The sequence below is a fragment of the Oncorhynchus gorbuscha genome, linkage group LG05, assembly GCF_021184085.1.
Source record: "Oncorhynchus gorbuscha isolate QuinsamMale2020 ecotype Even-year linkage group LG05, OgorEven_v1.0, whole genome shotgun sequence".
Lineage (NCBI taxonomy): Eukaryota > Metazoa > Chordata > Actinopteri > Salmoniformes > Salmonidae > Oncorhynchus > Oncorhynchus gorbuscha.
Genome location: NC_060177.1, coordinates 83,520,183 through 83,545,732, shown reverse-complemented (window position 1 = coordinate 83,545,732; position 25,550 = coordinate 83,520,183). Strand labels below are relative to the sequence as shown.

The 25,550-nt window shown below is 41.8% G+C and overlaps 1 protein-coding gene across 6 annotated transcripts in view; it reads left to right on the top strand.

Moving 5' to 3' along the window:
* The window catches only part of LOC124036581, a 41,712-nt gene extending 24,140 nt beyond the window's left edge, over nt 1–17,572 (top strand). For all 6 annotated transcript variants that reach the window (XM_046351330.1, XM_046351328.1, XM_046351331.1 and 3 more), the window contains 2 exons: nt 16,717–16,880; nt 17,495–17,572. In XM_046351330.1, the coding sequence (XP_046207286.1) occupies nt 16,717–16,857 (141 nt within the window). In that variant the 3' untranslated portion in view covers nt 16,858–16,880; nt 17,495–17,572. The remainder of the gene's footprint in view (nt 1–16,716; nt 16,881–17,494) is intronic.
* The last annotated feature ends 7,978 nt before the right edge of the window (nt 17,573–25,550 follow it).

The following is a 25,550-nucleotide window of genomic DNA, read 5'->3' as shown; positions in this document are numbered from 1 at the left end:
TTTTAGAGGGCAAAGGAGCTCTAACCAACATCTCCAATCTTGTCTAAGTGATTGGACTCCAGGTTATCTGACTCCTGACTCCAATTAGCTTTTGGAGAAGTCATTAGCCTAGGGGTTCACATATTTTCTCCAACCTACACTGTGAATGTTTAAATTATGTATTCAATACAGACAAGACAAATACAATAATTTGTGTGTTATTAGTTTAAGCACACTATGTTTATCTATTGTTGTGACTTATATGAAGATCAGATCGGCTTTCTATTCCGCAACAAAGCCTCCTTCACTCATGCCGCCAAGCTTACCCTAGTAAAACTGACTATCCTACCGATCCTCGACTTCGGCGATGTCATCTACAAAATGGCTTCCAACACTACTCAGCAAACTGGATGCAGTCTATCACAGTGCCATCCGTTTTGTCACTAAAGCACTTTATACCACCCACCACTGCGACTTGTATGCTCTAGTCGGCTGGCCCTCACTACATATTCGTCGCCAGACCCACTGGCTCCAGGTCATCTACAAGTCCATGCTAGGTAAAGCTCTGCCTTATCTCAGTTCACTGGTCACGATGGCAACACCCATCCGCAGCACGCGCTCCAGCAGGTGTATCTCACTGATCATCCCTAAAGCCAACACCTCATTTGGCCGCCTTCGTTCCAGTACTCTGCTGCCTGTGACTGGAACGAACTGCAAAATTGCTGAAGTTGGAGACTTTTATCTCCTCACCAACTTCAAACATCAGCTATCCGAGCAGCTAACCGATCGCTGCAGCTGTACATAATCTATTGGTAAATAGCACATCCATTTTCACCTACCTCATCCCCATACTGTTTTTATACTGTTTTTTATTTATTTACTTTTCTGCTCTTTTGCACACCAATATCTCTACCTGTACATGACCATCTGATCATTTATCACTCCAGTGTTAATCTGCAAAATTGTATTATTCGCCTACCTCCTCATGCCTTTTGCACACATTGTATATAGACTGCCCATTTTTTTTCCTACTGTGTTATTGACTTGTTAATTGTTTACTCAATGTGTAACTCTGTGTTGTCTGTTCACACTGCTATGCTTTATTTTGGTCAGGTCGCAGTTGCAAATGAGAACTTGTTCTCAACTAGCCTACCTGGTTAAATAAAGGTGAAAAAAATAAAAAATAAATAAAAGATCAAATTTGATGACCAATTTCTGAAGATATCCAGGTAATTCCAAAGGTTTCACATACTTTTTCCTGCTACTGTAGCAGCTCCACGGGTCTTCAACCTGACTAGGCATACATGTTGATGTCTCACGCCCTGTCCAAAATACTGCCGCTTAGGCCTCTTTTTCCATATGAATTATTCTAAAACAACACTACTGATTGGATAATATTTGTTATGGTAGTGATCATGAATTAAATCGAGCATTGAGTTTTCGCTCGTTTCATCTCTCCACTATAGACCTAGCTAGCTCATCTTCTCTAAATTATGCCAATTCATGATTAGCCCATTTTCGCTTCACTAATTAAACTGAAGAATTACAGCTTTTAATCGGCTTTAACAAGTCTATCGGTTTCATAGTGTTTCTGACAGCATGTTCCTTCTGCAAAGTGGGAAGTAAGAATTGCCAACAAACTCTGAGGCAGAATGTGTTATGTGTTCATGAGAAGACATATGCCTAATTAAAAGCTGTGAAAAGAATGGAGGTGGCATCCAGACGTTTTCTCTTCACACCGAGGAGTTGAGTCATCACTAGGACTTGTTGCTTTTCCAGCTACATATTTTAGAGGTATTATGATACAGTGCCTTGCGAAAGTAATCGGCCCCCTTGAACTTTGCGACCTTTTGCCACATTTCAGGCTTCAAACATAAAGATATAAAACTATATTTTTTGTGAAGAATCAACAACAAGTGGGACACAATCATGAAGTGGAACGACATTTATTGGATATTTCAAACATTTTTAACAAATCAAAAACTGAAAAATTGGGTGTGCAAAATTATTCAGCCCCTTTACTTTCAGTGCAGCAAACTCTCTCCAGAAGTTCAGTTAGGATCTCTGAATGATCCAATGTTGACCTAAATGACTAATGATGATAAATACAATCCACCTGTGTGTAATCAAGTCTCCGTATAAATGCACCTGCACTGTGATAGTTTCAGAGGTCCGTTAAAAGCGCAGAGAGCATCATGAAGAACAAGGAACACACCAGGCAGGTCCGAGATACTGTTGTGAAGAAGTTTAAAGCCGGATTTGGATACAAAAAGATTTCCCAAGCTTTAAACATCCCAAGGAGCACTGTGCAAGCGATAATATTGAAATGGAAGGAGTATCAGATCACTGCAAATCTACCAAGACCTGGCCGTCCCTCTAAACTTTCAGCTCATACAAGGAGAAGATTGATCAGAGATGCAGCCAAGAGGCCCATGATCACTCTGGATGAACTGCAGAGATCTACAGCTGAGGTGGGAGACTCTGTCCATAGGACAACAATCAGTCGTATATTGCACAAATCTGGCCTTTATGTAAGAGTGGCAAGGAGAAAGCCATTTCTTAAAGATATCCATAAAAAGTGTTGTTTAAAGTTTGCCACAAGCCACCTGGGAGACACACCAAACATGTGGAAGAAGGTGCTCTGGTCAGATGAAACCAAAATTGAACTTTTGGCAACAATGCTAAACGTTATGTTTGCCGTAAAAGCAACACAGCTCATCACCCAGAATACACCATCCCCACTGTCAAACATGGTGGTGGCAGCATCATGGTTTGGGCCTGCTTTTCTTCAGCAGGGACAGGTGTGATGGTTCAAATTGATGGGATGATGGATGGAGCCAAATACAGGACCATTCTGGAAGAAAACCTGATGGAGTCTACAAAAGACCTGAGACTGGGACGGAGATTTGTCTTCCAAAAAGACAATGATCCAAAACATAAAGCAAAATCTACAATGGAATGGTTAAAAAATAAACATATCCAGGTGTTAGAATGGCCAAGTCAAAGTCCAGACCTGAATCCAATCGAGAATCTGTGGAAAGAACTGAAAGCTGCTCTCCATCCAACCTCACTGAGCTCGAGCTGTTTTGCAAGGAGGAATGGGAAAAAATGTCAGTCTCTCGATGTACAAAACTGATAGAGACATACCCCAAGCGACTTACACCTGTAATCGCAGCAAAAGGTGGAGCTACAAAGTATTAACTTAAGGGGGCTGAATAATTTTGCGCGCCCAATTTTTCAGTTTTTGATTTGTTAAAAAAGTTTGAAAAAAAGTTTGAAATATCCAATAAATGTCGTTCCACTTCATGATTGTATCCCACTTGTTGTTGATTCTTCACACTTGTTGTCTGTCTGTCTGTCTGTCTGTCTGTCTGTCTGTCTGTCTGTCTGTCTGTCTGTCTGTCTGTCTGTCTGTCTGTCTGTCTGTCTGTCTGTCTGTCTGTCTGTCTGTCTGTCTGTCTGTCTGTCTGTCTGTCTGTCTGTCTGTCTGTCTGTCTGTCTGTCTGTCTGTCTGTCTGTCTGTCTGTCTGTCTGTCTGTCTGTCTGTCTGTCTGTCTGTCTGTCTGTCTGTCTGTCTGTCTGTCTGTCTGTCTGTCTGTCTGTCTGTCTGTCTGTCTGTCTGTCTGTCTGTCTGTCTGTCTGTCTGTCTGTCTGTCTGTCTGTCTGTCTGTCTGTCTGTCTGTCTGTCTGTCTGTCTGTCTGTCTGTCTGTCTGTCTGTCTGTCTGTCTGTCTGTCTGTCTGTCTGTCTGTCTGTCTGTCTGTCTGTCTGTCTGTCTGTCTGTCTGTCTGTCTGTCTGTCTGTCCGCTCATGTGTATGGTATGTTGCTAAGTGTCTCATGTATTTGTCTGTCTTATTCATGTCTTTGTCTACTGGCCTGCCTGTTTGGTGTCTGTGAGAGTCAGCCAGAGTCAGCTGAACAGTCAGTCTCCCTCTCCTCTGGACCTGCACCCTCCTTCCCTTCCCCAGCCCAATTCCTCCCTTCCCTCTCTCCCCTCCCGAGCCAGTGGACTTGGGGGTCTAGACATCTGCTCAGTGCTCCTGTTACCCTGTTACCCGCCACCTCTATAGGTTACACACAACACATCCATGACATAGATTTGTTCAGTGAAAAGTGTGGCAATGTTCCATTAGGATCCTTTCGTCGTTTAGCCATTGTGCTTCTACACCTGCATTGCTTGCTGTTTGGGGTTTTAGGCTGGGTTTCTGTACAGCACTTTGAGATATCAGCTGATGTACGAAGGGCTATATAAATCAATTTGATTTGATTTGATCCTTTCGTCGTTTAGGATCAATGGTCTTGATTAACTTCTGACAGTTGCTTTGAATGTGTGTCTTCAAACTCTGTGAGCTTGATATACTGTATTCATGCCAATGTTTGTTCACATTGGATCTATAAGCTAGTTCTACCTGTTTTTAAATGCATTAACCTACCTGACATCTGAAAGTCAGTGTAAAAACAATGCAACATGAACTCAACTGACTGCATAATTTGACAATCATTTAGGGACATTCATCTTCATTTACTTAACAAAGGAACTCGTGAAGGGAGTGATATAGGACAAATTATAGATCATTTTATTTTTGTTCTAACTATCCTCCAGGAATCTAGCAGCACGATGACTCTGCTGTAGCCAAAGCCATGAGGCCTTTCATCAAAGCATGCTGAGGTGCTCCCTAAACTGTTTCCATATTAGCGTCAAACTGCCTCTATACTCCCTTTTTGCTGACAGCTCCTCCATATAATAGCTGGTTTGGGCTGCTTTTTAATCAAATCCCCTCCCCCAAAACTGAGATGATTCATCGAAAAAAAGACAAGCAGACAGCCCCTTCTCATCCACTCCTGTCTCCTTCCCTTTCCTTCCCTCTCTCCTCTCCTTCCTTCTTCTCTCTCCTCTCCACTTTCCTCTCTTTCCATCTCCTGTCCTCTCCTTCGCTCTGCTCTCTCTCTCCTCTCATCCCCCCTCTGCTCTCTCTCTCCTCCCTTTCTCTCTCCTCCCCGCTCCCCTCTCCGTCCCTCTCTCCTCTCATTCCCCCTTCCCTCTCCCTCTCCTTCCTTCTCTCCTCTCCTTCCCTCTCCCCTCTTCCTTCTCCCCTCCTGCCCTTTCCTCTCCCCTCTCTTCTCCTTCCCCCTCTCCTCCTAGGTCCCTTCCCGAATCCCATCAAGCTGTCATTTCAAAGTCCTGTGTGTGGGTTTGTGTGTGTGTGTGAGAGAGTGTGTCCTGTGTATGTCCTGTGTGTGATTTTGGCTTGCTCCGCTTGGGGCTAGCTCACATTAACGCTGCCTGGCCCAAATAAGAGACACAAAACAATTGGCATCTCCTCAAGCCTTACATCATGCTGCTTGCTCCCTCTCCTCTCTCTCTCTCTCCTACACACTCTCTCTCTCTCGCTCTCTCTCCAACACACTCTCTCTCTCGCTCTCTTCTACACACTCTCTCTCTCGCTCTCTCCTACACACTCTCTCTCTCTCTTCTCCCCCCCTCTTCTCTTTTCTCTCATCCTTTGTTTAATGTCTTTATCTATCATTCCCCATGCTGTCTGAAGGTTGGCTAGTTTGTTTAGTGTTGTTTTGAAAAGAGAACCGCTCCAGCCACTAATTGACCAATTATAACACAGCCAGATTACATCATTTAAATAACATTCTAAAAGGCTTTTGTTATGGAGCTGGAGGGAACACAATTAATCATTCTCTTAGAATTAATATTGATATGCTTGTGGGTCAATGTCCTTCCTATCATATTCAAACCTTTTTGTTATTTAAGCTTTACAATACTGTATTCATAGCCCCTTTTGCCAAGAAAATGTAGTGTTTATAATTACTGACAACCATTTAATTGAATTTAGATTCTGTTAATGTCCCTTCATGCCAGTTACAAAGCATGGTCTGCTGCCTGCTTGTTAACAGCACAGAGATGAATTCCTGTGTAAAAGCGTAGGCAATGGAAAGTGTTGTGTTGAGTCTCGGAACTCATACAGACAGAGACTGTGTGTGAGAGAAGAAAGTTGTGAGGATCAACGTCTGTCTTCACTGCTTCATGTCTCATGCTGCTGCTAGATGTAGAGTACACCATGAGGACGTTTTACGCTCTGCTCAATCTGCTCAAATCCAGGTGTTATCTAACTCATGCTGCAGTGTCTGTAGCAACAGTATCCATGGCCAAATAACTCTGTTTCTATGTGTTACCTCTGTTTATAATCAGGTACAGAATCATTTTTAGTAGCCAGTGAAGGAGTCTAACTCTGTGTAGTATTGTGTACAGATCCAGATAGACAGTCTATAGACAGGCCAGTCTGAGGTGTCTCTGGGAAACTCAACAGGAGACTGTTCTTGTGTCCACCTAAGAGACAGACCCCCTCACCTGATGGTGTGAGGAAACAAAGACAGGAGGTGTCATTACACCTGCTGAGTGCACACACACACACACACACACACACACACACACACACACACACACACACACACACACACACACACACACACACACACACACACACACACACACACACACACACACACACACACACACACACACACACACACACACACACACACACACACACTGGCACATTATTTTGCCAGTCAGATTTGAGCACCACAGTAGTACCAGATTAGATCCAGTGGCTCCCTTGGGTACATCTGCTGGGCTCTAGTCAGAAACAAACCTGTTTATCACAACACAATATTCCTCAACACACAATCACAACTGATTAGGAACATTGAAATATGGAGGTACAAACAGCATACTTGCAGGAGGGAGGCTCAGGTGTTTGGAAAAAGAAAAGCAATTTTCTTCGACCTCTCTCTCTCGGGTTGCCGAGAGAGAGTGAGAGAGATATGTAGAAAATCAACTAAATGTATTGAAAGTAGTCTACAAAGTAGTCTATGCTTACCTGGCAGAATGATATCATGATTATTTGCATCAATCCAGTGGGTAGTTGTTTTGCAAACTCTACCATCACACGTGCTACAAAAACAACTGCCTCTTGCTGGAATTTTAAGGATAACTACACCCAAAAATCCTAGACCTCAAAAGTGCTCTCCTGGTGTGCTTTAAGCATTGCTGTGGACTTCCAACTAATATAGTTGTTTTTCTATAATAATAAATAAAAATCTGATTTTGAGAGCGAAAACCTGAGAAAACGGAAACCTGGAAAAACTAAACAGAGAACCTAAATGAAGTCAGCCAAAAAAAATAGATTTTATAAGAGGGAGCTACGTGGATCTGCAGAGTGTTATAGCCTGGGGGTATTTGTGAGGGAGACAACGGGAGGCAGATGCTGGCAGCCTTCACACTGCTGTCCTGTGGCCTCGCCATTCAGCCGCTAAAACACACACACACACGCACACTGTATCTGCAACCTGGCTCTCAGAATGGGGGAAAGAAAGACAGAAAACGAGCCATTTTGATCTGCACTTGTCCCTGACAGCGGTGCAGGAGTTGGCAGGTAAAATAAAGGAAAAGAATTGGGCAGAATCCTTACCAATCAAACTCCTGCCATGATTTTCCTACCAAATTCATCAGGCAATAAATAGACAGACTAATGCAGACAAAGCCCAGACAACTCTATGTCTCGTTGTGCATAGCCAGTCTTTTAAAGGTGGGACCCCCAGCTTACCTGCAACAACAGCCAAAGTAGAATACTTAACTTTGTCCCTCCGCCTTATGTAGTCTTGTATGTAGTCAGTCTCTCTGATGTAGTAGTCTTGTATGTAGTCTGTCTCTGATATAGTAGTCTTGTATGTAGTCAGTCTCTCTGATGTAGTAGCGTTGTATGTAGTCAGTTTCTCTGATGCAGTAGTCTTGTATGTAGTCAGTTTCGCTGATGTAGTGGCGTTGTATGTAGTCAGTCTCTCTATAGTAATCTTGTATGTAGTCAGTCTCTGATGTAGTAGTGTTGTATTGAGTTAGTCTCTCTATAGTAGTAGTCTTGTATGTAGTCAGTCTCTGATGTAGTAGTATTGTATGTAATCATTCTCTGATGTAGTAGTCTTGTATGTAGTCAGTCTCTGATATAGTAGTCTTGTATGTAATAATTCTCTCTGATATAGTAGTATTGTATGTAAATCAGTCTCTGATGTAGTAGTCTTGTATGTACTCCGTCTCTCTGATATAGTAGTCTTGTATGTAGTCAGTCTCTGATGTAGTAGTATTGTATGTAATCAGACTCTGATGTAGTAGTCTTGTATGTAATAATTCTCTCTGATATAGTAGTATCGTATGTAGTCAGTCTCTGATATAGTAGTATTGTATGTAATCAGTCTCTGATATAGTAGTATTGTATGTAGTCAGTCTGATATAGTAGTCTTGTATGTAATCAGTCTCTGATATAGTAGTCTTGTATGTAGTCAGTCTCTGATATAGTAGTCTTGTATGTAATCAGACTCTGATATAGTAGTCTTGTATGTAGTCAGTCTCTGATATAGTAGTCTTGTATGTAGTCAGTCTCTGATATAGTAGTCTTGTATGTAATCAGTCTCTGATATAGTAGTATCGTATGTAGTCAGTCTCTGATATAGTAGTATTGTATGTAATCAGTCTCTGATATAGTAGTATTGTATGTAGTCAGTCTCTGATATAGTAGTCTTGTATGTAATCAGTCTCTGATATAGTAGTCTTGTATGTAGTCAGTCTCTGATATAGTAGTCTTGTATGTAATCAGACTCTGATATAGTAGTCTTGTATGTAGTCAGTCTCTGATATAGTAGTATTGTATGTAGTCAGTCTCTGATATAGTAGTCTTGTATGTAATCAGTCTCTGATATAGTAGTCTTGTATGTAGTCAGTCTCTGATATAGTAGTCTTGTATGTAATCAGACTCTGATGTAGTAGTCTTGTATGTAATAATTCTCTCTGATATAGTAGTATCGTATGTAGTCAGTCTCTGATATAGTAGTCTTGTATGTAATCAGACTCTGATATAGTAGTCTTGTATGTAATAATTCTCTCTGATATAGTAGTATTGTATGTAGTCAGTCTCTGATATAGTAGTCTTGTATGTAATCAGACTCTGATGTAGTAGTCTTGTATGTAATAATTCTCTCTGATATAGTAGTGTTGTATGTAGTCAGTCTCTGATATAGTAGTGTTGTATAAGTCTCTCTGATATAGTAGTATTGTATGTAGTCTGTCTCTGATACAATTGTCTTGTATGTAGTCAGTCTCTGATATAGTAGTCTTGTATGTAGTCAGTTTCTCTGATGTAGTAGTGTTGTATGTAGTCAGTCTCTCTATAGTAGTTTTGTATGTAGTCAGTCTCTGATATAATTGTCTTGTATGAAGTCAGTCTCTGATATTGTAGTCTTGTATGTAGTCAGTCTCTCTGATGTAGTAGTCTTGTATGTAGTCAGTTTCTCTGATGTAGTAGTGTTGTATGTAGTCAGTCTCTCTATAGTAGTTTTGTATGTAGTCAGTCTCTGATATAATTGTCTTGTATGAAGTCAGTCTCTGATATGGTAGTCTTGTATGTAATCAGTCTCTGATATTGTAGTCTTGTATGTAGTCAGTCTCTCTGATGTAGTAGTCTTGTATGTAGTCAGTCTCTGATGTAGTACTCTTGTATGTAGTCAGTCTCTGATATAGTAGTGTTGTATTGAGTTAGTCTCTGATGTAGTACTCTTGTATGTAATCAGTCTCTGATGTAGTAGTCTTGTATGTAGTCAGTCTCTGATATAGTAGTATTGTATGTAGTCAGTCTCTGATGTAGTAGTATTGTATGTAGTCAGTCTCTGATGTAGTAGTGTTGTATTGAGTTAGTCTCTCTATAGTAGTAGTCTTGTATGTAGTCAGTCTCTGATGTAGTACTCTTGTATGTAATCAGTCTCTGATATAGTAGTCTTGTATGTAATCAGACTCTGATGTAGTAGTATTGTATGTAGTCAGTCTCTGATATAGTAGTATTGTATGTAATCAGTCTCTCTGATATAGTAGTCTTGTATGTAATCAGACTCTGATATAGTAGTCTTGTATGTAATCAGTCTCTGATGTAGTAGTATTGTATGTAGTCAGTCTCTGATGTAGTAGTGTTGTATTGAGTTAGTCTCTCTATAGTAGTAGTCTTGTATGTAGTCTGTCTCTCTGATATAGTAGTGTTGTATGTAATAATTCTCTCTGATGTAGTAGTATTGTATGTAATAATTCTCTCTGATATAGTAGTCTTGTATGTAGTCAGTCTCTCTGATGTAGTAGTATTGTATGTAATCAGACTCTGATATAGTAGTCTTGTATGTAATCAGACTCTGATGTAGTAGTCTTGTATGTAATAATTCTCTCTGATATAGTAGTATTGTATGTAATCAGACTCTGATATAGTAGTCTTGTATGTAATCAGACTCTGATGTAGTAGTCTTGTATGTAATAATTCTCTCTGATATAGTAGTATTGTATGTAATCAGTCTCTGATATAGTAGTATTGTATGTAATAATTCTCTCTGATATAGTAGTGTTGTATGTAATCAGTCTCTCTGATATAGTAGTATTGTATGTAATCAGACTCTGATATAGTAGTCTTGTATGTAATCAGACTCTGATGTAGTAGTCTTGTATGTAATAATTCTCTCAGATATGGTAGTGTTGTATGTAGTCAGTCTCTGATATAGTAGTGTTGTATGTAATAAGTCTCTCTGATATAGTAGTATTGTATGTAGTCTGTCTCTGATACAATTGTCTTGTATGTAGTCAGTCTCTGATATAGTAGTCTTGTATGTAATAAGTCACTCTGATATAGTAGTCTTGTATGTAGTCAGTCTCTCTGATGTAGTAGTCTTGTATGTAGTCAGTCTCTGATGTAGTCAGTCTCTCTATAGTAGTTTTGTATGTAGTCAGTCTCTGATATAATTGTCTTGTATGAAGTCAGTCTCTGATATAGTAGTGTTGTATGTAGTCAGTCTCTCTATAGTAGTTTTGTATGTAGTCAGTCTCTGATATAATTGTCTTGTATGAAGTCAGTCTCTGATATTGTAGTCTTGTATGTAGTCAGTCTCTCTGATGTAGTAGTCTTGTATGTAGTCAGTTTCTCTGATGTAGTAGTGTTGTATGTAGTCAGTCTCTCTATAGTAGTTTTGTATGTAGTCAGTCTCTGATATAATTGTCTTGTATGAAGTCAGTCTCTGATGTAGTCTTGTATGTAATCAGTCTCTGATATTGTAGTCTTGTATGTAGTCAGTCTCTCTGATGTAGTAGTCTTGTATGTAGTCAGTCTCTGATATAGTAGTCTTGTATGTAGTCAGTCTCTCTATAGTAGTCTTGTATGTAGTCTGTCTCTGATATAATTGTCTTGTATGAAGTCAGTCTCTGATATTGTAGTCTTGTATGTAGTCAGTCTCTCTGATGTAGTAGTCTTGTATGTAGTCAGTCTCTGATGTAGTACTCTTGTATGTAGTCAGTCTCTGATATAGTAGTGTTGTATTGAGTTAGTCTCTGATGTAGTACTCTTGTATGTAATCAGTCTCTGATGTAGTAGTCTTGTATGTAGTCAGTCTCTGATATAGTAGTATTGTATGTAGTCAGTCTCTGATGTAGTAGTATTGTATGTAGTCAGTCTCTGATGTAGTAGTGTTGTATTGAGTTAGTCTCTCTATAGTAGTAGTCTTGTATGTAGTCAGTCTCTGATGTAGTACTCTTGTATGTAATCAGTCTCTGATATAGTAGTCTTGTATGTAATCAGACTCTGATGTAGTAGTATTGTATGTAGTCAGTCTCTGATATAGTAGTATTGTATGTAATCAGTCTCTCTGATATAGTAGTCTTGTATGTAATCAGACTCTGATATAGTAGTCTTGTATGTAATCAGTCTCTGATGTAGTAGTATTGTATGTAGTCAGTCTCTGATGTAGTAGTGTTGTATTGAGTTAGTCTCTCTATAGTAGTAGTCTTGTATGTAGTCTGTCTCTCTGATATAGTAGTGTTGTATGTAATAATTCTCTCTGATGTAGTAGTATTGTATGTAATAATTCTCTCTGATATAGTAGTCTTGTATGTAGTCAGTCTCTCTGATGTAGTAGTATTGTATGTAATCAGACTCTGATATAGTAGTCTTGTATGTAATCAGACTCTGATGTAGTAGTCTTGTATGTAATAATTCTCTCTGATATAGTAGTATTGTATGTAATCAGACTCTGATATAGTAGTCTTGTATGTAATCAGACTCTGATGTAGTAGTCTTGTATGTAATAATTCTCTCTGATATAGTAGTATTGTATGTAATCAGTCTCTGATATAGTAGTATTGTATGTAATAATTCTCTGATATAGTAGTGTTGTATGTAATCAGTCTCTCTGATATAGTAGTATTGTATGTAATCAGACTCTGATATAGTAGTCTTGTATGTAATCAGACTCTGATGTAGTAGTCTTGTATGTAATAATTCTCTCAGATATGGTAGTGTTGTATGTAGTCAGTCTCTGATATAGTAGTGTTGTATGTAATAAGTCTCTCTGATATAGTAGTATTGTATGTAGTCTGTCTCTGATACAATTGTCTTGTATGTAGTCAGTCTCTGATATAGTAGTCTTGTATGTAATAAGTCACTCTGATATAGTAGTCTTGTATGTAGTCAGTCTCTCTGATGTAGTAGTCTTGTATGTAGTCAGTCTCTGATGTAGTCAGTCTCTCTATAGTAGTTTTGTATGTAGTCAGTCTCTGATATAATTGTCTTGTATGAAGTCAGTCTCTGATATAGTAGTGTTGTATGTAGTCAGTCTCTCTATAGTAGTTTTGTATGTAGTCAGTCTCTGATATAATTGTCTTGTATGAAGTCAGTCTCTGATGTAGTAGTGTTGTATGTAGTCAGTCTCTCTATAGTAGTTTTGTATGTAGTCAGTCTCTGATATAATTGTCTTGTATGTAGTCAGTCTCTGATGTAGTAGTGTTGTATGTAGTCAGTCTCTCTATAGTAGTTTTGTATGTAGTCAGTCTCTGATATAATTGTCTTGTATGTAGTCAGTCTCTGATATTGTAGTCTTGTATGTACTCCGTCTCTCTGATATAGTACATTTACATTTAAGTCATTTAGCAGACGCTCTTATCCAGAGCGACTTACAAATTGGTAGTCTTGTATGTAGTCAGTCTCTGATGTAGTAGTATTGTATGTAGTCAGTCTCTGATGTAGTAGTGTTGTATTGAGTTAGTCTCTCTATAGTAGTAGTCTTGTATGTAGTCAGTCTCTGATGTAGTACTCTTGTATGTAGTCAGTCTCTGATATAGTAGTGTTGTATGTAATCAGTCTCTGATATAGTAGTGTTGTATGTAGTCAGTCTGTGATGTAGTAGTCTTGTATGGAGTCGGTTCTGGCTGAGGGGGGCTAGGGGACTGGAGTCTGTTCTGGCTGTGTGGGGCTAGGGGCTGAAGTCTGTTCTGGCTGTGGGGGCTGGTAGCTGGAGTCGGTTCTGGCTGAGAGGGGCTAGGGGCTGGAGTCTGTTCTGGCTGTGGGGGACTGGAGGCTGGAGTCTGTTCTGGCTGTGGGGGACTGGAGGCTGTTCTGGCTGTGGAGGTCTAGGGGCTGGAGTCTGTTCTGGCTGTGTGGGGCTAGGGGCTGGTCTGTTCTGGCTGTGGGGACTGGAGGCTGTTCTGGCTGTGTGGGTCAGGGGCTGGAGTCTGTTCTGGCTGTGGGGGCTGGAGTCTGTTCTGGCTGTGGGGGTTTAGGGGCTGAAGTCTGTTCTGGCTGTGGGGGCTGGTAGCTGGGTCGGTTCTGGCTGAGAGGGGCTAGGGGCTGGAGTCTGTTCTGGCTGTGGGGGACTGGAGGCTGGAGTCTGTTCTGGCTGTGGGGGACTGGAGGCTGTTCTGGCTGTGGAGGCCTAGGGGCTGGAGTCTGTTCTGGCTGTGTGGGGCTAGGGGCTGGAGTCTGTTCTGGCTGTGGGGGGCTGAGTCTGTTCTGGCTGTGGGGGTCTAGGGGCTGGAGTCTGTTCTGGCTGTGGGTCGGCTGGAGTCTATTCTGGCTGTGGGGGGCTGGTGGCTGGAGGCTCTTCTGGCTGTGGGGGCTGGAGTCTGATCTGGCTGTGGGGGCTGGAGTCTGTTCTGGCTGTGTGGGGGCTGGAGTTTGTTCTGGCTGGGGGCTGGGGGCTGTAGTCTGTTCTGGCTGTGTGGGGCTGGAGTCTGTTCTGGCTGTGGGGTTCTAGGGCTGGAGTCTGTTTTGGCTGTGGGGTTCTAGGGGCTGGAGTCTGTTTTGGCTGTGGGCTCTAGAGGCTGGAGTCTGTTCTGGCTGTGGGGGTCTAGGGGCTGGAGTCTGTTCTGGCTGTGGGGGGCTGGAGTCTGTTCTGGCTGTGGGTGTCTAGAGGCTGGAGTCTGTTCTGGCTGTGGAGGTCTAGGGGCTGGAGTCTGTTCTGGCTGTGGGGGTCTAGGGGCTGGAGTCTGTTTAGGCTGTGGGGGCTTGAGTCTGTTCTGGCTGTGGGGTCTAGGGGCTGGAGTCTGTTTCCTGTGGGGGTCTAGGGGCTGGAGTCTGTTCTGGCTGTGGGGGTCTAGGGGCTGGAGTCTGTTCTGGCTGTGGGGGCTGGTGGCTGGAGTCTGTTCTGGCTGTGGAGGGCTAGGGAGGGAGTCTGTTCTGGCTGTGGGGGGCTAGGGAGGGAGTCTGTTCTGGCTGTGGGGGGCTAGGGCTGGAGTCTGTTCTTGCTGTGGGGGCTGGAGGCTGTTCTGGCTGTGTGGGGCCAGGGGCTAGAGTCTGTTCTGGCTGTGGGGGTCTAGGGGCTAGAGTCTGTTCTGGCTGTGGGGAGCTGGAGTCTGTTCTGGCTGTGGGGGCTAGAGGCTGTTCTGGCTGTGTGGGGCCAGGGGGTGGAGTCTGTTCTGGCTGTGGTGGGCTGCAGTCTGTTCTGGCTGTGGGGGTCTGGAGTCTGTTCTGGCTGTGGGGGTCTAGGGGCTGGAGTCTGTTCTGGCTGTGGTGGGCTGGAGTCTGTTCTGGCTGTGGGGGTCTAGGGGCTGGAGTCTGTTCTGGCTGTGGGGGTCTAGGGGCTGGAGTCTGTTCTGGCTGTGGGGGTCTAGGGGCTGGAGTCTGTTCAGGCTGTGGGTCTAGGGGCTGGAGTCTGTTCTGGCTGTGGGGGCTGCTGGCTGGAGTCTGTTCTGGCTGTGTGGGGCTAGGGGGCTGGAGTCTGTTCTGGCTGTGTGGGGCTGGAGTCTGTTCTGGCTGTGGGGGCTGGGGGCTGGAGTCTGTTCTGGCTGTGGGGGGCTGGGGGCTGGAGTCTGTTCTGGCTGTGTGAGGCTGGAGTCTGTTCTGGCTGTGGGGGCTGGGGCTGGAGTCTGTTCTGGCTGTGGGGGCTGGGGGCTGGAGTCTGTTCTGGCTGTGTGGGGCTGGAGTCTGTTCTGGCTGTGTGGGGCTGGAGTCTGTTCTGGCTGTCCATTAGGGTGGCCAAGGGCCAGGGTCTAATGCACGTCTTCCTCCTCTCCTCCTCCTCTCCAAATTGGTTGCTCTCTCACTCTTTTTCTGGAGTTTCCAGGGAGCAAATGAGGGTCTTGATTAGACCGGGGCTGTCTGGAATACTGCCTGTTCATAACTGCCCAGGCCACAGATGGGGAGAGGAGAGAGAGCCAAGGTCGCGCCCAGTGGTCCTGTGCCAGTAGAAAAATAGCCTGTCTGCAATGTCTCCTCTAGTAGGCTTTCTGTTTCATGGCAGTTTGTGACTCTGCACTATGTGTTAAAACATCAAATAGTTAGTCTAGTTTTCAACATACCTTTATTGACTTCAACTGTTAACATAACATGTTCCAGTATTTGAGTGTCCACGGTACGATGATGTAATCCCAATCTGGTGTGTGCAGGCTCACTGTCACTTTGCTGTGTTTTCTAGTAGAAAACAAGGATGGGAATGATGAATGTGTAGTAGTGTGTTCACTGGCAGCTTAGGGAAGACAGGGGCACAGTTCAAACAGACTGCCAGACAGTAACTTTTAATCCCCTGAAACAACACCACTCAGCAGCCACGACCATGGCTGCATCTTAAATTGCACCTTATTCCCTATATAGTGCACTACTTTTGACCAGGACCCATATAAGGCTATGGACAAAAGTAGTGTACTAGGTAGGGAATAGGGTGCCTGTTGGGACACACCCATGTCTCGCCATACGTCTTAGTTACAATACTAATGCCCATTTAGCTATGCAACCCTGATTCGTTTAATTTCTTGAAGCGGAAATTTAATCTGTTCACCCCCAAATAAATTAGATTTGGTGTATGAACTTTTGGAAAGCTTTTAGCATGGACTCATCCTCTGGCTGTTGCTGGGTACCCAATAAACTGAAGCGGTGATGAACAGATGGAGCTGAGGTCCATGGGGCATGTGTGGCTCGTCAAACCAGACCCAAGAAACTTCCTCTTAGTTTTATTAATGCTACAGCACTGCCATAACACGGCCCAAAATGGCACCCTATTCCCTATATAGTGCACTTCTTTTGACCAGAGCCCCGATGAAAAGAAGTGCACTATATAGGGAATAGGGTGGGATTTGGGACAGAGATCATGTTTAATCAGTTCAGAACACCTACAATACCTGTAGCTTTGAGTGAATTTGTGTTATTGGTGGCTATAGTAATGACATTTTGGTTTATATGAGGGCAGAAGCAGATGAAAACCTCTCAATGCCACCTGCTCTTGCTGTTTCTACCTGTCTTTGTTGGTGTGTATCTTCTCTGATCATGTCTCACTGCTTCTCTGTTAGTTCCCTCTGTAATTCATTGTTTTGAGACACCACTGTTGCTCTGGTAATCTAGTAAATATGAAATTACAACTTCCTCTCTGTGTGTTCCGTTTCAGGGTGAGGGTGTTTTACCTGCGCACCGGCTCCTCTGTGACATCACTGTACGCCCACCACATGGGCGTGACCTCCGTGCAGGCAGACGATTGGAAGATTGTGAGTGGCTGAGGTTGAGGGATTGGTCTGCTTCTGGGAGATGAGGATGGGAGCCAACCTGTGGAAGGTGGGACAAGAGAGTTCTTTCTCTTGGTTGTTTAGTGTGCATCTGTTGATACATCTATTTGTTTGTATCCCTAAAGGCAGGTAGAGTACTGACATGTGCTGTTCTGCACTTATTCATATCCTCATTTATGTGTCTTGCGGTTCCTGTCACTTCCAACAGGTGCATCAGTATTGATTGATCAATTCTCAGCTCCTTAGTGAATGTGTTTGGGTTTGTGTGTGTTTGGGTTTGTGTGTGTTTGGGTTTGTGTGTGTTTGGGTTTGTGAGTGTTTGGGTTTGTGAGTGTTTGGGTTTGTGTGTGTTTGGGTTTTGTGTGTTTGGGTTTGTGTGGGTTTGGGTTTGTGTGTGTTTGGGTTTTGTGTGTTTGGGTTTGTGTAGGTTTGTGAGTGTTTGTGTTTGGGTTTGTGAGTGTTTGGGTTTGTGAGTGTTTGTGTGTGTTTGGGTTTGTGTGGGTTTGTGAGTGTTTGTGTGTGTTTGGGTTTGTGAGTGTTTGGGTTTGTGAGTGTTTGTGTGTGTTTGGGTTTGTGTGAAAAATATGTTTTAAAAAATACATATAAAAAAGATTTAATTGTAAAAAATGGTGTTTGTTGTTTCTCCTTCCTGTCTATTTTCAGGCACCCAGTCAGACACGTCCGGTTCAACACTAGCTCCCTGATGACCACCAACCTCCCAGACAAAAGTCTCCACGAGGGCCTGCATCACAGACGACGACCTCACAGCCTACTGCAGGTGACTGATAACGCACAGACCCTCCCTCATCCCTCTAACACTGACTCCCGCTAACACTCTAAACCCTGAAGGCTGTTTGATGCTAATGCTATTCATAAACATGGCATATCCCGGTTCTAAGTACTTCCTCAGGCTGTCCTATCCCAATACAGATCCTTGCACAAGAAAATACTTCTCATACTTATAAGCTTTGGGCTTAGCGTACCTCTACTCTGATCTACAGAGAACATTATGCAGAGAGCATTGGCTCATTCTCTCTGTCCACACGACACAGGGGACAGAGAGTAGTGTCTGTTGTTTAACTCACCTCATTCTCTCTGTCCACACGACACAGGGGACAGAGAGTAGTGTCTGTTGTTTAACTCACCTCATTCTCTCTGTCCACACGACACAGGGGACAGAGAGTAGTGTCTGTTGTTTAACTCACCTCATTCTCTCTGTCCACACGACACAGGGGACAGAGAGTAGTGTCTGTTGTTTAACTCACCTCATTCTCTCCGTCCACATTACAGAGTCAATGTGTGGGGACACCGGTACAGAGTCAATGTGTGGGGACACCGGTACAGAGTCAATGTGTGGGGACACCGGTACAGAGTCAATGTGTGGGGACACCGGTACAGAGTCAATGTGTGGGGACACCGGTACAGAGTCAATGTGTGGGGACACCGGTACAGAGTCAATGTGTGGGGACACCGGTACAGAGTCAATGTGTGGGGACACCGGTACAGAGTCAATGTGTGGGGACACCGGTACAGAGTCAATGTGTGGGGACACCGGTACAGAGTCAATGTGTGGGGACACCGGTACAGAGTCAATGTGTGGGGACACCGGTACAGAGTCAATGTGTGGGGACACCGGTACAGAGTAAATGTGTGGGGACACCGGTACAGAGTCAATGTGCGGGGACACCGGTACAGAGTAAATGTGCGGGGACACCGGTACAGAGTCAATGTGTGGGGACACCGGTACAGAGTCAATGTGCGGGGACACCGGTACAGAGTCAATGTGTGGGGGCACCGGTACAGAGTCAATGTGTGGGGACACCGGTACAGAGTCAATGTGTGGGGACACCGGTACAGAGTCAATGTGTGGGGACACCGGTACAGAGTCAATGTGCGGGGGCACCGGTACAGAGTCAATGTGCGGGGGCACCGGTACAGAGTCAATGTGCGGGGGCACCGGTACAGAGTCAATGTGCGGGGACACCGGTACAGAGTCAATGTGCGGGGACACCGGTACAGAGTCAATGTGCGGGGGCACCGGTACAGAGTCGATGTGCGGGGGGGCACCGGTTAGTTGAGGTGTTTGAGGTAGTTTGTACATGTAGGTAGCGTTAAGTGACTATGCATAGATAAGAAGATTGAATGCTGTGCTCACTGTTGTTTCATCAGTGTTCAGTCTGGTTTAACCAGGATATGGGGTCTGCACAAATCAAACCAGCTTTTATAAATCTGTTTGATTTTCCAAACTAAATTAATTTTTAAATTTTGTTTGTGAAGGTAGTAGTCCGTATTTATTTTTAAAGAACCTCATGTTTCCTCATAAAGGTGTAAATGTACATTCAAAGCATTGGTTTTGCTATCCACATTTTGTACAGTGAATTGTTTAATTGAACTTATGATGTAAAATAAATTAAATTAGAAAAAATGCATTGTCATGATGGGATTATATTTTGTTAATAAAGAGATATTGAACTTCACACTGATATACAGTCTGCTCCATAAATTGAACAACAATCAACTAATCGTTCTGCTTAATTTACTTCAGTGGAACTGCGTAAAGTGTTTCTGTATTCACAAGAAGATGCACGCAAAACACAAATAATGTTGACATTTTTCATCACAATTTTTTATTTTGAATTTATAGAAAATGTATATAAATTACTGTCAAGGCTATTACAACTTCTTTGGGCACAATATCCATTTAATGTATTAGAAATTGAACTTAAACAAAGAAGTAGTACATTTAAGTGGTTATTCTTTGGTATTAGAGGGTAGGAAGGTGAAACTTACAACTTAGAGAGTGCTGTAAGTCTCCCTACCAAGGCCATAGCAGAGGACAGTGTCCAGTGTTTCAATTGGAAAAGCACAGACATAATAAAGCTGGGTGAAGTAGATAAATGAGTCCCAAGTCTCTAGCCCTGTAGGAATGCACTGTGCCCCGTGTCTCACGCTCTGAATGTGAGCCAAAATAATAGTGACCCTGGATGCCATTGCCAACTCTGATCCTCAGAAGTGATCCACATAACAGGTCATGTGAACATCTAGGCACTCAAAATGTTAGTACTGTAAACATAACATTGACATGAGGGGGGCGGTATGAAGGGAGGAGGGGGGTATGAAGGCTGAGGGGGGTATATGTAGATAATATTGTGCATTTACATGTCATGTATCACAATGTATTATTCTGATAATAATTTCCCATGAATAATTAAAAGTATGAAAACATTAGTGCATATTAATTGTATTTAAATATTAGTGCATATGAAAGGTATTTAATTACACTTTAGTGCATATGAAAAGTATTTGGCTTTATTACAGAGGAAGAGGGGAGAGACTAATTCAACAAAAAACAGCGGTACCATAACGATGTCTCTTCAAGGAGACCGAGGCTCATTTAGATTTTCCACATCGCAAGGTTGCAGTGTCCATGTGTAAGAAGCGAACATGCATCCTCGTCTCAATATCGAAGGTGTTTAGAATCTGAGGGGAGAAAGGGTAGTGGAATATAAGACTGATATGGCAGTATACAGTATATAAAGTATACAGTACAGTATATAAATAAACAGTATAAAGTAAACAGAATAAAGTATACAGTATATAAAGTATACAGTACAGTATATAAATAAACAGTATAAAGTACACATTATATAAAGTATACAGTACAGTATATAAATAAACAGTATATAAAGTAAACAGAATAAAGTATACAGTATATAAAGTAAACAGCATAAAGTATATCAAGTATACAGTATATAAATAAATAAACAGTGTATAAAGTAAACAGAATAAAGTATACATTATATAAAGTAAACAGCATAAAGTATATCAAGTATACAGTATTGAAAGTATACTGTATATAAAGTATACCAGAATTTAAAGACACCAAATGTCACTGTTTTAATAGCTTGTGTTTGTATAACTCATAGTGAAATGGCATTTCCTTTTTTTAATGAAACAGACAATTTGAATATCTTGTGCAATACACAGTAACACCATACCTGTAGAAAATTTTCAAAAGTGATTCCTTCATAGAATTCATCAGGTTCCTGAAAAACAAAGTAACCCAATTCAAGCAATATGGCATGATGACCTGTTCATAGGCACGACTCGAAGCAGTACACAGTAGAACAGTACTTTGCACTTCAAAATAAGGTGTGGTTCACTGTAATTAATCGCGCTATCAGCATATCTTACTCATATACCTACTTCATCAACTATTTGATCAGTAGTACAATAAAGCAGTGTTAGTGATTAACTCCGTTACCATTTTGCCCCTTGTAGTGCTTGCCACTTCCAGCATGGCAGCGTCTGCGATGGCTTTGGCGGTCTCCTGTCCGATAGTGCCAGCCTTAGATAGGAGCTCCTCCACCACCTAGATAGAAAACAGCACAATGGTCCATAAAACATTTAGTCATTTATTGTGTTATCTTGAATTTCTGATGTACACGCAATTCAGCTTTAAAGCTGCCATGAATTTTGGAATAAACTCAATTTATACTAAAATGGTCAATGATAAACCGTCCATCACAAAGTGTCACAGGGATAGGAGTGCTGACAGGATCAGTATTGCGTTTTAGATTATTATTATATTATTATTATATTATTATTATATTATTATTATTATTTATATTATTATTATTAATATTATTATTTATTATATTATTAGATCCTAATGTAAAATATTACTATGTGGACAGGGGGACCTGATGTTTCATCAGCACTACTTCTCTGAGACACTTTGGGGTGCGGGTTTACAATTTTGTTTCTGGTGTCTTTTGACAGCTCTTTGGTCTTGGCCATAGTGGAGTTTGGAGTGTGACTGTTTGAGCTTGTGGACAGGTGTCTTTTATACTGATATCAAGTTCAAACAGGTGCCATGAATACAGGTAACGAGTGGGGGACAGAGGAGCCTCTTAAAGAAGAAGTTACAGGTCTGTGAGAGCCAGAAATCTTGCTTGTTTGTAGGTGACCAAATCCTTATTTTCCACCATAATTTGCAAATAAATTCATTAAAAATGCTAGTGTGATTTTCAGGAAAAAAATTCTCCCATTTTGTCTGTCATAGTTGAAGTATACCTATGATAAAAATTACAGGCCTCTCTCATCTTTTTAAGTGGGAGAACTTGCACAGTCGGTGGCTTACTAAATACTTTTTTGCCCCACTGTATATGCACTTTTCTCTCTACGAGTATACTGACCTTGATCTTTAGCATGAGAATAGCATGCTATTCACCCTGCTGTTCGTTTGGGGTGGTGATCAAATAAATGAAGGTTTGGCTGTGGTGTCTACAGATACACCGGATTCTGACCTTGACTTAAATCCCACCTTTACATGCGCTGAAACTGTGAATAAGGGCGAGAAACCTGTCGGCTCCAAGTGGAACAACATCAACTTGATTTTTTTCTGATGGAAATAACACCATTCTCCATGCACTGCAATTTACAGATTGATAAGAACTATTGATAATAGCTAGGTAAATGAGTAAGCCGTAACGACAGGACCATTGTCATCACAGTTCCATGATTATTAGGGTAGATTTATAGGACTACTGTTCAACCCCTATTGTACACTGTTCACACTGTACACCTTACAATATGTAATGGATTGAACAATTGAATATGGTAACTTTCAGGATGAATCAAACAACTGTATTTTATTTGATTTTATTCATAAATACTTTCCTAACCCTAAATAATATACAAGATCAGAGTATTTTTAAATCTACCAATTAGTTCTGAAACAGAGATGAATATGCATATAGTTAGATGGCTTTCATTAATTGATCCCTAATATTCTGAACCGTTCTCTCCATAAATTCTATTGAGTCTGTCAAGAAAATTCAAATGAAAGATAGGCCTACACTAAATTCAAATTAAAGATAGGCCTACACTAAATTCAAATTAAAGATAGGCCTACACTAAATTCAAATGAAAGATAGGCCTACACTAAATTCAAATTAAAGATAGGCCTACACTAAATTCAAATGAAAGATAGGCCTACACTAAATTCAAATTAAAGATAGGCCTACACTAAATTCAAATGAAAGATAGGCCTACACTAAATTCAAATTAAAGATAGGCCTACACTAAATTCAAATTAAAGATAGGCCAACACTAAATTCAAATGAAAGATAGGCCTACACTAAATTCAAATGAAAGATAGGCCTACACTAAATTCAAATGAAAGATAGGCCTACACTAAATTCAAATGAAAGATAGGCCTACACTAAATTCAAATGAAAGATAGGCCTATACTAAATTCAAATTAAAGACAGGCCAACACTAAATTCAAAGGGATGGCTTCAGATACATTTACTGAAAAACATATTGAATGAAACTCCACGAGAAAATCTGTTGGCTAGCAAGTGGGAGGGGTTTTCAGCAGTTGAATTAAATGAATTCCGTGCGCCAAGGGAACCATGCCTGCAAAGCCTGTTACGCACCAGCACAAGGTGAATACCAACTACTGAGAAGTGTGTAGGAAAGGCGTACATTTCCCAAGTCTGAATCGGGCCCTTTGTGAATACAGGCCCTGGGCCTGGAGGACTATGGTGAGGAGAGAGAAGTAAAGGGAGGCGTTACCCGTCTGTACTCCTCCAGGTTGATGGTACCGTCGCTGTCTGTGTCATGCATGTTGAACAGAACTGAAGAGACAAAGCGGAACAAGCTAAACAGTATGTTTTTTTACCAAATATTTTCTCCCCAAATATAGTGTAACTTAAGGGTCTCTTACAATCATTGTTCAGGGGAAGGATATGACTCTAATGGCTCTAATGACTCTAATGAATGATTAGAAAACTATTTGCCTCTGAGATTCAGCCATGATTATGAGGATCAAGACAGACTGGCTGGTGCACTTTAGGCCATATTTAGATTCTAGACAAGAGTATGATTACTGAACTGAAACTTTGTTAGAATTCTATCTACGCTTGAAGAATAGCCCTTAAAATAGAAACTCAGGATATGTTATTTTTCTTCAATTATAAATCTTGGTGTTGACATAGTATCAAACCCATGTATTCTGCATGACTCAAGACCATGTTAGCTCACTGAGTTAAAGCCTAGGCATTAGCCCAGGGTACTAACCCAACTTTTAGACAATCATACTTTACTCATCACCAAACCAAACTCACATCGTAGTTTCTCCCTCCTCAGGTTCTCCCTCTCCTCCTCCGTTAGGCCCATGGCTGCTGGGCGGAAGTGAGTCATCACCATAAGAAACTCCTCAAAGCCAATCTCCTGGACTGTACCCGTCTCATTCTGGTGGAGGTTTCTGTATCAGGATACAGAGGAGGCATTTAGCTGGTTAAACCAGGCTCACCAGTGAGGGCAGGGTTCAGTTTGGTTCAACCAAACAATTAGAGGCATAGGGTCACAGTTACATGGTAATTCACTGACAGCCATGTGCTGAACATGCTTCACGACTAAAGCCTTCACAGCATCACTGATTACTTCATGAACAAAACTCTTGTCTATGTGTAACAACTTGGTTATAACAGTCAATGGCAGTAAAGATGTATTGCATGAGGGATTTCAATATTTTCATCATTGTTTTTTATTTTACATATTTTTTACCTATTTTTCTCCCCAATTTCGTGGTATCGAATTTGTAGTTACAGTCTAGTCTCATTACTGCAACTCCCGTACGGACTCGGGAGAGGCGAAGGTCGAGAGCCGTGCGTCCTCCGAAACACAACCCAACCAAGCCATACTGCTTCTTGACACAATACCCACTTAACCCGGAAGCCAGCCACACCAATGTGTCGGAGGATATTTTCAATATTACACTTTGGCTATATACTCACCTTTTATCAAAGAATGCATTTATAATTTGAGCCCGGATTGGATTGTTATCTAGAGCAGGGATGCTGGCCAAATCCTCTCGACTGCAGAAGAAACATGATATGACAATACGTTAGTAACAAGTCAACAACAAAACAGAAAACATGATATAATAGTTATTTACCTCTATTAATCAAAGTTAAAGGGTGTCTTTTTTTCTAAAGGTCAAGGTTATTGTTCTGTCAATACATATTATTTAAATTCAGTACAATACAGAAAATCAAAAATAAATACTTGCACACCCCCTCTTTCTTTTTAAAGGGAACGCATGTGCAATCTATCACTATGTCACTATGCAGGGCAACCTGCCAATGATGAGTGATTGTGTGTGTGTGTGTGTGTGTGTGTGTGTGTGTGTGTGTGTGTGTGTGTGTGTGTGTGTGTGTGTGTGTGTGTGTGTGTGTGTGTGTGTGTGTGTGTGTGTGTGTGTGTGTGTGTGTGTGTGTGTGTGTGTGTGTGTGTGTGTGCCTATGTCTGTGTGCATGTGTACATTCAAGAGGACTTAGCAGGCACTATTTTAGGCCTGGATTCAATCAGATCATGCGTTAACCGACGATAGCCGACACCCGCATAGCTGATGTTTTGGAGGTGTCAGAGGTGGAACTGCTGAGCAGCTGCTCTTGTTCATTGTCACGAAGCCACACTCATCCCACTAATATTAGTTCAGAAGGAGAAAGTGTGAGCGATATAGAAATAATGACACTCACATTTAAAATAATTAAACAAAATGATGAGGATTTCTATTGGCCTAATCGAGGTGTAGATTACATCTCACATTCAAGTGTTCAAACTTATAAACAAGGCTGAATGAGATTTCTCATAATGCGACTCCGTGCAGGCAGGTGTAGATTTACAGTGGGGCAAAAAAGTATTTAGT